At 41.5% G+C, this 12722-nt stretch overlaps 1 protein-coding gene across 3 annotated transcripts in view; it reads right to left on the reverse strand.

Annotated features, from left to right (window-relative positions):
- LOC138453204 (adhesion G-protein coupled receptor F1-like) overlaps positions 1-12722 on the reverse strand; it is a 926758-nt gene that overhangs the window by 555504 nt on the left and 358532 nt on the right. For all 3 annotated transcript variants that reach the window (XM_069605833.1, XM_069605832.1, XM_069605834.1), the window contains exons 6-7: positions 9150-9256; positions 4627-4685 (exon numbers count right to left, since the gene is read on the reverse strand). In XM_069605833.1, coding sequence (XP_069461934.1) covers positions 4627-4685; positions 9150-9256 — 166 coding nt within the window. The remainder of the gene's footprint in view (positions 1-4626; positions 4686-9149; positions 9257-12722) is intronic.

Consider the following 12722-nt stretch of genomic DNA (forward strand, 5'->3'; position numbering starts at 1 on the left):
AAAATTGTACCCCTTAATGTTGTTGATTGTAGGGGCTGTCATGCTTTCACTCATTGTACTTCCCGTTGCTGTTCACACTATCCACGTCTAAGCTCCCAGGTGAACTGTTGGGCATGCTGTCTCTGGATGAGTTCCTATAGTGTTCATCATATTTAGGTTGAAAAGTAAAGACCCTGTCGTCTCTATAATCTCATTCGTCCCTTGATAACTTCCTACATTTTCTTATCTTCACTTCGTCCTGATGTGTATTGAGTATCCCATACATTATGTTGTAGTTTTATTCCTTAGAGCTTGTTGGTGATTTGCTTGTTTCTATCTCATCCTTGACGATATCAATTGCTGTTACAAGTCTCTTATGCTCACTATTTATTATGTATTCCTTATTGTAAACTTCTCCAGTGAGGCATTGAGACTGCCATAGGGCCTATATCTATTAGCGGGGTATGCCCTCTTGTTACCAGGACGTTGAATTGGAAAATAGTGCAAACACTACTACACATGTGCCCGCTCTGGTGTATTATTTGTAATGTGAAGGGGAGATATTTATTTTATTTAGTATTTATTAACTATAAGGGTATACTGTTTCAGGGCTGAGAAATGCATAGGTGTATATGGATTTTGTTTGTTACCACTAATACCACCTTAAGATAAACACTTCTCAAGCGGACATGGACATGTAGGATTCTTTTACAGGCAAGTGAAATTAGAGTTTGCCCATGTCCCCGATTTCAGTAAGGCAACCATGCACCTGGAAGGCATTGGGGAGGTGTTCTCGCAAGCATTTCCTGGATTCTCTTAGCACGCACATAATGCAGTAAGGGAATTGACCATTTCTCTTGCATACCCAGAGGTTTTGCTTATGCTATGTAATTTCCTCAGTTAGCTCCCTTGGCAATTCAGGATAGAGTCCCAGTACCCGGTTGGAGGCACTACTTACCCTTTAATACCAGGCTGGGTGTCATCCCATCCCTGGAATTGTATGACACGCGCATGAGCATGGTAAGGCGCGTCTCACCTCCATGTTTACCCACAGGTTGTGGATCTATTAAACATATTTTTACCCTCCCTTACAACAATTGTCCAGGGCAGACACATCTTAAATAAACATGAGAGCAAAGGGAATTGATTATGTGGACATGAAAAGAAAGTAAATACATGCTCACACATCAAGGGCTGCTACAACGCTTTTCGGAACTCTGTTTGCAAACTTGCCATGGCAACAGCAAGACATTAGAAGAGGGCCTCCTCAGACATCAGGGGCAAATGAAAAGTGGATAGGTGGTTCATAGACCAACTCCACAAAGAGCTCAAAGGCACCATTTTGAACTCTGTGATGCCCATCCTAGTAATACACAGGACACAAAATGCCTGCAGTTGTTCCCCTGCAGCGCTGATCACTCACAATGTAGTATTGTCTGTCTCCCCGTGTCCCCCCTGCCTCTTCGCGCCTTGAAACACTTGTGTATAGGCGCGTTACAAATGCCATATCATATTAAAACTGCATAACAGTTCCAAGTAGAATTAAAGCACCTGCGTGTAGTAATCAAACCTCTGGTTTGTGAGAAAAAAACATTGCGCATGCATAAACCAGCAGGGATCGACAAGCAGATCAAGAATGATTGAAAAATAGTGAATAAGCCATTTGAAGACTTGATCTGGGCTACAGCTTCACAATCAGAATCAGTTGAGGAAATTAAAGTTATCCAAGTCAAAACACAATCTGATGCATTCACACAGCTGCAGACCGTTGTAGTCTGAGGATAGAGTTTTACACTACACAAACTTGAAGGTAAGTCATTTGGTTTGGTTTGAAGAACAAGTTACGGGAGAGATTTTGGAGGTGGTTGGGGAGAGGATGCAGATTTGAGGACAGGAGGAGGAAGGAAATGAGATGAAGGGCGGATTAAGGAGGAAAAGTGACAACACCATCAGGAGGTGTAAGAAGGTGTTAAAGAGAAGTAGCAACATCAGTGGGAGTTGGAAGGAGGGTTTAAGTAGGAGAAATGGCAAGATGAGCAGGAGGTGAAAGAGGGATTATAAAAGAGAAGTGCCAAATCAGAAAGAGGTACAAGAAGGGATTAAGCAGGATAAGTGGTGACTTCAGACGAAGGTAGAAGATGTGATTAAGAAGTGGGAGATCATAAGAAGACGGCTCAGGAGTGCCAAAAGGAGAAGGTTGGAGAATATCAGGAGATGTTCTGTGAGTGCCAGAAGGAGGAGATTATAGCAAATGAATAGTAGTTTGAAGCTTTTGGAGGGAAGAGAAGGGCCAGTGCACATTGCTAGCCAATAAGTCCAAGAAGGATTATCTGGACCCATTTGACCCAAGGCAGGAAGTAAGGGCAAAGTCCCGGTCTGCAGGCACCGAGCCCATGGTAGGAGGTATGTGCATGTAGCATGACAATTAGGAGCAGTAAAAGATTAGGAATAGCGAACTATTAAGGGTAGGAGCTAGGACCCTGTGTGGGGAATGTGGTGGAGACCATTGGTAGAGCCCCGTTACAAAAGGGAAAATCAAAGGGTGTGGGAAAGCCGCAGGTCTGAGACTGAGAAATGAGCAGCAGAGAGATAATTGGAAGACCACCATTTTAAAACTGGACTAAGACAGACACTTATGAACTGACATAGAAAACAAGAACTCCTGGAACCTGGAAATTAACTGGTGAAAGAATCCCTTAAGGAGAGGGCAACAGGGGATGCAGGACCCCTTTCACAACAGTCTTTTTTAGCCTCACAAAACAAGAATTCTTTTGTTATGTTATTGGTTCCCCTCATTTATTGGTGTGGTTATCCCCAAATATACAGTTGTTGTTTAAGAGAAAAGGAAATCTCATCTTGGACTTGCTTGTTGATTCCTGTAGCCTACGAGACAGGTGTTGTATGTAAAATTGATCCACAGATATCCCATTACTGTATTAATTTGCCCACTGTATTCACCATATGGTAAGGTATAAGCCCTCTGATTCCATGTTAGCTTCAAAAGCCCCAGTAATAGTTAATATGGAACCTCCAAATCGATACATACGTGTACAAATAGTCATGGAGGGAATCCTTGAGTGAGTCACAAATATGCCCTTTCCTGAGGACGTCATCTGTTGCCATTTTGCCTAACAGTATATTCACTCCGATCTTTCAATAAGTTCACTTTATAAATTGCCCATTGATTTCTTTCTTAAATCAATATATATATTTGATCCCAATAAGCCACAGGAAGAAACAAATCTTGTTATGAACCACCAACCTACCAACTAAATTACATTTGTGTATTTCAGGTTTTTGCTATTAATGTTTTAAATTTCTGTTTGTGACAATAAGGCAATAAGCACCCATTTGGGGGCTTCACTGGCTGGTCGGGGGCCAAGTTACAGACCTAATACCGGTCCCGGCAATGTCAGTGAAGCCACCAGTAGGTGAAGCTACCCTGATTGGGTGCTTAATACTATTAGCACCCGGGTATTAAATCTGTAAACCCGGGGTGCTAATAGCAACGTATTTTGTTTGAATAAATGAGATGCCTTGCAGCGTCCTGTTCATTCAAACAAAATACTTACATAAGATGGCTACCATGGATCTGGAATGTGCGGCTCCATAAGGAGCCACTCTTCCATTTCTATGGCAGCGGGGAAACGGAGCAGCTGCAGGTGTGCTGCCAAAGGAATCAGGTAAGTGGGGCTGAGGGATGGGAAGGGACCGGACACCCGAGAGGAAGGGAAGGGAGAGTGAGGGGAAGATGGCAGGGGAAGCAGTTGCTAATGTTAAAGAGTGATTTGTAGCAGTTCCACAGCAGCACCAGGATACCACTCTATATAATCTGGTGTGCTGTAAGACAGGGAGCATTGAGTGAGGAGGGAAAGAAGGCAGAGGGGGAAAGGAAAGAGTGAAGCTGTAGGGGTGCTGTCTGCTTGAGTACAGACAGGGAGTGTGAGGGTGGTGCACTGGACATGGGGAGGGAGACAAATCACTAATGAAACTTTCTTAATAGAGGTTCAGATATGCATTGATCCATTTGTGAGTAACTGGATCCAGAAGAAACCCGTTGAATATTGTCTACTGGAATTAATACCACAGCATCCTTCCTTCCATGACACAATAGGCTAATTACTGCAAGAGTGTGATGTCTTAAGTGGCTCCATATCAGCTTCTACTAAATACAGTTGTGGCATTTGTTGTTTTAGACAGTGGATTAAAAAAGACAGATTTATTACGTCTCCAAGCTTTTACAACATCCATCAGGGCCCACTTCTAACACTTGTGTAGTCAATTAGAGAGACATAAATCAAGTTACCAAGACAAGTCAGCAAGATAAAATGATAGAAAGTTGCCTCACACTTGCTAAATCTGATAGACAGCATTAAGGGGCCAATGGTAGATGCTGCACTTGTCTTTTTACATGGGCTACAAATCTCTGCATCCCATGAGAGTTTAGAGCGGGAGGACAGGGTCAATTCAATGGCATTGATGTTTCCAATCAAGGATGCTGTTCTCTTTTCTTCTTGCTCATGGCATTGGTTTCTGGCTACTCTAGGTGTTGTTTTAAGACACCTACAAGCTGTAGCCTAAAAAGCATATCTGGCTGATTACAAGGACAGAAATAATATTACCTGGTTTTACAAATGCACTGCTTACCTTATGTGTGATATTCTAATGAAGAAAAAACCTTCTATCTTCGCATAAGCTTTAAAAAGCTAAAAGGTATAAACAGAAAGGTTTTACTGAATTTGTTCTCAGTTATATCACACAAGCAGTGCAAATAACACACAATTAAACATGCACACTCAGTCTGCAGAAATCAAATGTACACTTTCATGAAACTCTAATAACTGAATTTACTCAATCGTTATTGTACCACCTTTTTTTGTGAAGATATTTTTCTGCAATGTTTGGGCCAAAGTTCTTAACAAATTACCATTGCCCCTTGACTGTGAGCGTCCCCGCTTCTTTTTACATTTACACTACTTCAACTGCATCTGTTTAGCTATTATTTGTGTTCATATTTATGTGTAAAGCATTTTCAATTTCTTTTCTCTTAACTCTTACTTTTGATCTGAATATTTAAAAAACGTATTTATAATGTCCACATTTCAGTACCCTCAGACATGGCTATGCTCTATTTCTCCATATCTAAAGTCTTCTGAAAGTAATCTTACTTTCTTGACCGTACATATCCCCCACAACCCCTTTCATAGCTTCTTTCCCGCTATCTCCTCTTAGTTCTACTGCTTATGACCAAAGATCTTTCCATTCACTTTTACTTGTCTCTCCTCTGCAAAGGTTTGGAAACACTGTATGTTGTCACATTTTGCAGATTCAGACATTTTCTCTGCAATGGCTTACTGTTAATTTCCATTAATGCTGTTGTTGTAATGTATCTAGTTGCTGCATATGTCGACCAGTGGCTCCAAATAAATCGGACATTTTACTGTTCGGAATCACTGTTTTTGCCCAGCCTCACCAATGATACGTGTTCCTCCTTGTCCTCACTGCACGGCATCTTTCTTCTGTTCATGCTCCTTAATTACTCCCTTCCTCCCTCTAATATTCTCTTTTCTGCAGTGCATAACCTGAACATATTGTATACAGTCCTCGACCTACGCAGATAATTTTTCTTCATCCTGCACATTTCTAATAATTGCTGGTTCTCATTGACCTAATTCCTCAATTTGTAAGATTGTATTTGTTAACTGTTTTATGTGTATGGAGATAAATGCAATGCAATGAGTGCTCTCAAACTTTCCCGATCGCCAAAGTTTCTAGAAGTTATATACGTCTGCACATCAACTTTATTGTACACAATCAAATAAAGGAAACACTGGTGCAGTGTATGGATATGTTTATCGTTATAGATATGGTATGATTACAGATATGGTTATGGATATGGATATGATTATGTTTCATTTTGGAAACAGATTTGATAGAAAATTATGGCTATGGTTAAGGTTATGGGGATAGTTAAAGGTTTGGTTAAGGTTATGAATATGGTAAGATTTATGGCTAATGTTATGCAAATCATTATGGTTACAAATATGGTTTCAATATGAATGTGTATATGAATCTGGTTGTAGGTGTGAACATGATTATGGTTTTGGACATAGTCAAGCTCATAAATATGGCTGTGGTTATCATTATGAATATGGTAACATTATCATTATAGGTATAAGTAACTATACTGTGTGGTTCACATTGTGGATATGGTTATAGTAATGGGTATCCTTGAGGTTAATGGTATGTTTATGGTGAATGTTATGGATATGATTATGGATATAAATGTGAATTTGGTCATAAGTACTGTTATGATATACTTTATGATTATGTCATATCTAAAGTGCATGTTCACTCTCCAAAGGCCTTTTATCATAACTCCCAAAACGCAGATGATGAGAAATGAAACGTACTTGGCCAACAGCCAGGTAAACTCCTTGGTGCATTTTTTCCATTTGTGGATGTTGGGATTGGCCCATTCTAGCCCATTTAAACACCTTCATTCATTTCAGTTTCCTCAATGAAGGAGGGGCTTGGTTGTACAATGAAGCCTATCGTGTCAACTCCTAAATAGGTGGAAGTATAAACTGGAAATGTAACTATTTCAAGGGAAAACCATTTACAGTATTACTTATGAAACTGCCTAGAGGTGCCAGAGGTTCTGAAATCTGTATTTTCGACCACATTAATCACCTGCATAGCCCTTAAACTATTTATACCTTCTTTGGAAAAACATACTAACACACTTAGGGCCTCATTACACGGAATGCGGTAAGGGTTTACCGGTACCGGTAAGGGCACCGGTACCGGCAACCCCTTACCGCCTTACTATGAGGTCCCTTTGCGGGACCCAACCTCAGCGACTGGTTTTACCAGCCGTTAAGGAACGGGCCCGCAAAAGGGCCCGCACTGCGGTACCGTAATTAGCTCCTTCCCCATTCCCATTGAGCCCTATGGGGGCAAAAATGGGAATGGGGAAGTGCCTTGGTGAATGGGGAATTACCGCCCCCACTCACCTTGGAGTAGGGCGGTAATTCTGCCATCCACCAAGGCGGACACGGTAAAATACCGGCAGCAACCATGGCGCTAAGAGCGCCATGGTTACCGCATACCGGGTAATGAGGCCCTTAGTCATGGTGAGCTCCCTGATCTATTGCACCCATCATTGTTCACTACTAGTTTGGACAAGTCCATAACTGATTCTCCAAAAACCCTGTTGTCTGACTTTTGATTTTCTGAACATCAGTACCCACAAGCCCATGTGATAATAAGTAACCGGCGGTGTGTTTCTGCATTCTCTGCCATCACCGAAGAGATGAAGCTTGAGTCACCAGGCAGAGTTGTGATTGTTTAACCATCTTGGAGATACACCCTCTGCGCTGAATATCATCCCTTTTAGCTTGGCTCACTCATTACAAGAGCATATCAACCATACCCAAATTATTCAGTCTCTGCCCCGCACAGAGAAATCTGTGAACAGGGTGTCACGTGGTATTCCAGGGAGGGAGCAGAGTAGCATGTCAAACATGCTTGCTACTCTTAGCCATGGTTTACAATTGTCTCTTATGGTTAGTCCCCATCTGAGAGAGTATGGCTAAAAATTAAGTGCTTTCTCAATGCGCCTGTGCCCAGGGACTCAAGTTACATCTTATATCTTATTTATGAAGTACAGAAATCAGAAAATAATGTTTGAAAAGATGTGCTTCAAGGGGGACACGGCAGAGCCATTTGGAGCAGACTATGCTAGGGGTGGAGTTTGTTAAATTTGCAGATGGTGGGTATCCTTTTATACCGGAACACTGGAGCTTCACACTGATTAAAAAAAAACACCTCCACTTGCAAAACAGTTTAGCTACTTGCTACTTCTTGGGTTACGTCCATGGTCATATGTGTATATTCTTAGAGTGAATTTTTAAAACAGCTCCAATCGCACTGAGACGACCGCGGCCACTAACTCTGCCATGCACGAGTCCTCTCTGGCCAATTTCTATAATTTCTGGAAATCTGTCTGGTCCCAGAGATTTCATGTCTTTTTACCCCCATTACCTAAAACAATGGTTAATTCCGCCTGCTATGTACATGTATGGGGGATGGCATTAACATTAATCACTATGGATTCATGGAGGTGCAAAAAACAGGCCGATTCCATAGGGATTCCAATATATCCGTCATATTGAAATGTAATGCTGGTAGAGATGCTTGCAGATTTGTGTCCTCAAGCTGCTGGGGGAGACAGAAGTTGTCGACTTGACGTTCCGTCCCACAGCTCTGTACTGCAAAAGCACAGTATGTCATTTACTGGCAAAGAGCTTGTCTCCACCTGTAACATATGATCCGGCCATTTTTCAAGGGAATCAATGAAAATGGGGCCCTGTATGGTTTCCATTCATTTTCTAGAAAACATTCCTTGAAATGATAGTTATATTTCATATGAACTTCCTATATTTACTTTCTTCTACAATGGGAAATTCAATAAGAACAGCGCAATTATCAAGACTCAATAACAGCCTCGTTGGAATCAATGTGAATGTATAGACACATCTGGGGAAATGGCTTCCTGGCTTTTTCTGAGCCTTTAGGCAGCCTTGTGGGGCGGCGGGTGGATTGTCGGGCTGATGTTTCGCTCCATGTAGGAAAACACAGCATCACCACAAGACTGGCCATGCTCATAGACTGTGGAATCTGTAGAGAATAGTAGATTGTGCCTTGTTCCACAGAGTCCAGAAACCACACCCAATCTGCCATTTGGAACTGTGGGATGGGGGCAGTAATTGTGAAAATGGCTGCCGAAATCGAAAGCATGGGTGTCCCCATTCCTGATTATCACAGTGCAAATAGGTGCCCTGGGGAAATCGCCCTGGAATCACTACATGCATTTGCTGAAAGAGTCTAATGACAAATGTAAGCCTAGTTTATATTGTTTTTTGCCATTCTGCATGTGGGATGTGTGGAGCTGCGTCAAAATCGCTGGGATTGGTACTGGATGACTACAGTGCACCCTGCGGCCATTTGATGGAAAGTGGCAGCTGAACTTGCGCAACAATTTGTGATCAATTAGTATGCATCAAAAAAGATTGATTAAATGTATGTGGAAATTCTTAAAGAAGCCAATGCTATTTCCTATTTCCAACATTACCCATACTGTACAATAGACGTTGTAAAATACTTACTGCTCTTTCAAAATCTTGCACTATATTCTTATACATCGTAGCAGAAGAATTCAGAAAATCATTTGTAAAATTTTGATTTACTCTGCACGTCCCATATAATGTATTCTCTGAAATGGAAACATTCAAGTGGTTATAAGAATGCAGAGCACAGAAACATCTACTTTGCTGCTTGCTATGTTTGGTTGCTGTCAAACGCTAGTGGAATTACAGCACATGTACTTACCCTCATCTAAATAATGCAAAGATGCTCACTAATATGCCAGATATGGATTGTATTGCACCCATTGTGATGTGGCATGGATCTGGTAGAGTTTGGGCAAGTTTTTTACGCATTACCTACTCCTGCTCTTACTGTGTAGATGAACCAAACACCTGACATGTTGTCCAAGTATTTTGTATTTCATAAAAATCTTCATTGCTACTGGGTCCATGCATTGATATGTGTGTTGTCCCATTTTCCCCCGCCCTTTCCTTCAGATTTCAATGTTTGATGTTTCGTGACATTATGGCACTACCTTGGTAGTTGCATAAACCTGCCCTATTGCAGAACCAGCCTGTTTCTGATATGTATCTGGCAATGTCCATCAGACAATATTGACATTGTCGGCCATTTTGGTTTCTAAAGTACTTCATTGCAGAAAGCATCACTTCATGATTATCTTCCCCTAAAGGAAATCTGGTCTGAATCAAAACATCCCTACTTTGTCCCCTGAACATTTTAAAGGCACCATCTCGTAATAGAACGTCAATTTATGTGGGCAGTCTTTTAAAGATTCAAGGGGAAAACAGTATGTGACATGTTTGCAAATTTTCTAATGTGACTTTCCCCGATCTTTGAACAGCAGATGTTAATCATCCAAAGAACTGAAAACCTCTTGGCAGTCACAATGCAGGTTTTCCAGCACACAGAGGTGTACCTTCGTCACTCCAACAGCTCATTCAAATTTTTATTGCACATTAAGTACTGTGGCACAAAATCATTTTTAGGTTTCGGAGCACCATAAAACTGTTAATGTGACGCGTATTGTATCTAAAGCAGGGCAACATGAAAAGTACTGATGCACAGTGTTTTCAATAAGCCACACATTTAAAACAGTCTCACATTTCTGATGCAATAGTACAGGATCCCTTAGGTCACACACTTCATGTTTTTGTCCGAGCTGCCAAGTTTAGGTTGTCATATGAGCCCTGCGAGCGCATATATGTAAACATAATTAACTAAACCATCACATACAAAATGTAAATGTGAGATATATACGGTCTATATGTGATTCACATACCCTAGATATGTGATATTGTCTAATTTATCAACTCTGTCTAACGACTATCCTCCCATTTCTCTTCATTCCCTCTTGTATTGAATGAAAAGATACTAACAATTATTCAGAAAATGATGGAGTCCATCTCTGATGTTATAGCACCTGATTTTACATAATTGGTGAATGCGTGCCTAACATCTGGCAGATTCTTGAGGTTTTAAAGCAGTGATGGGCAACCTGCAATCCTCCAGATGTTTTACCAGAGAGGCTTCAATCTTTTCTTGAATCCTCAGGTTCACTGTACGATAATCGGGCAGACTTCCATCCTGGGAGGTAGGGGTAAAACGGGCCCCGAAACCGAGCTGGTGAGTGTCCTGGATGCCCTTACGTGAACAGTCAATGAAGGAAGAGTCATGGCCACAATTTTATTCGAAATTTCAGCAGTCCCTAGACTATTCACTACTGCTAGCTCCTCTTTCTAACGTAGCCCTCTCAGGAACGGCACTTAAATGATTTCAATCTCTTCGTGCCGGCTGATGCCAGTCTATGTCACTCCCCCCTTTATGGAACAACTTTGGCACATCTGTTTCATCTTTTGAGATGCATTTTTCAATGTATGGCGATTATATGCAAATATTTTTGCATCTCGAAGGAGATACAAGCAACATCTCCTCTAGCTTTAGCACATGTCTGTAAGCCATTGATGTCAACACCTGTCTGGATATAGGACCAAGATACTGGATCCTCTTTCTAATACCAACATTTGATCCCCTTCATGCTAGCCTGGGCAATTGCCTGTTACCCATCCCAGTGGTCAGAGATATGTGTGTGTGACGTGATTGCTCCCTTAGTGTAATGGGTTGCATCGCTAATGTTGCTCAGTTCTGATTCTTTCAGATTTGCAGTTTGTGAGGTGTCCATCATCTTTTGACCTTTCCTGCCATAGTGATAGCCATCCTGATCGCAGAATCAGAAAAAACAGCCACACATCTATAGGGTTGAAAGTACAAAGTATACCAAATTCTTCACATGGAATATTACATTTTCCTGCCACAGTGATAGCCATCAGCACTTCCACATCAAGTAGACTGGAGTATGGGCATTCAATGTTTCCCGGGCTTCTTAAATGCTTGATTACTAAACTCCAACACACATAGAATGCGTCAGCTCAGATACTAATGAAATGATGACGTGGCAATCATGTCTCCTTTAACGCTGGAGATAGGTGGGCACCACCCTTAATTCAAGAAAACCAGTCAATGGGCCTCATTACGAGTAGGGCGGTAAGGGATACCGGGCACCGTTAAGGAGACTGCTGACGGTAATCCCTTACCGCCCTACTACGAGTTCCCTTAGAAGGTCCCTCCTTCAACACCTGGTTTTACCAGGCGTTATGGACGGGACCCGCTAAGGGACTTCAGAGCTAATAACGGTACCGCAAATTGCGGTACCGTTATTAGCTACTTCCCCATTCCCATTGAGCCCTATGGGGGCTCAAATGGGAATGGGGAATTGTTTTATCAATGGGGACTTACCGGTCCCGCAAAGGTCAGACTACACCGGTAAGTCCCCATTGAACAAGACCGGTGCCGGTACCGTTATTGGAGGCAGTCATGGTCCAAATAGCACCATGACTACCTCCAATCTCGGAATGAGGCCCAATGTGTATATAAATGCTTTAGTGAGCACTGCAGTGAACCTCAAGCACTAGGGCAATGCAATTCATGCAAAAATCCTTGCACGTCTGTCCTTAGAAACCCAATGCTCTATCAATCAGCCACAGGCTGTTCAAACCATAATAAATGTATGTAACAATCTCAAAATCACATTAGTAATGATGAGAATCAAATATAACTCAATTTGTAAAAATGAACAGAATGTATTGCACGATTGTAACAGATTTGTCTGAAAAGTAATTGGAAAGATAACTGATCAAGTGATTGATTGACCTTTTTTCCACTGTTACTAATATTCATTATTCCCATGTGATCAGACTTGGATGAATCAGTCCTCTGTAGTGAGGAGTTGTGCAGAATAAGACTGATTTACGTTCGGTTATTCATGTGTTTTAATGTGTGTATGCAAATATTGTTTTATAAAGATTAAAATATGAACTTTTGAAGCTCATGTAACTTCAGTCCAATTAGGTTGCCAAGTTTTTTGTGATATAGTCAGGTGGATAGTTAAAACACCTCAGGGTGTGAGGTCAGGAAGCTGTCTTGTGGGAAATCCTGTTGTTTGACTTCCCTAGTCCTCATCCACACAGCCCCTTAAAAAACATGGCTCTCATGTAGCTAATATATATGGACAACCC

The sequence above is a fragment of the Ambystoma mexicanum genome, chromosome 4p (assembly GCF_040938575.1).
Source record: "Ambystoma mexicanum isolate Mex_15411 chromosome 4p, UKY_AmexF1_1, whole genome shotgun sequence".
Taxonomy (NCBI): Eukaryota; Metazoa; Chordata; class Amphibia; order Caudata; family Ambystomatidae; genus Ambystoma; species Ambystoma mexicanum.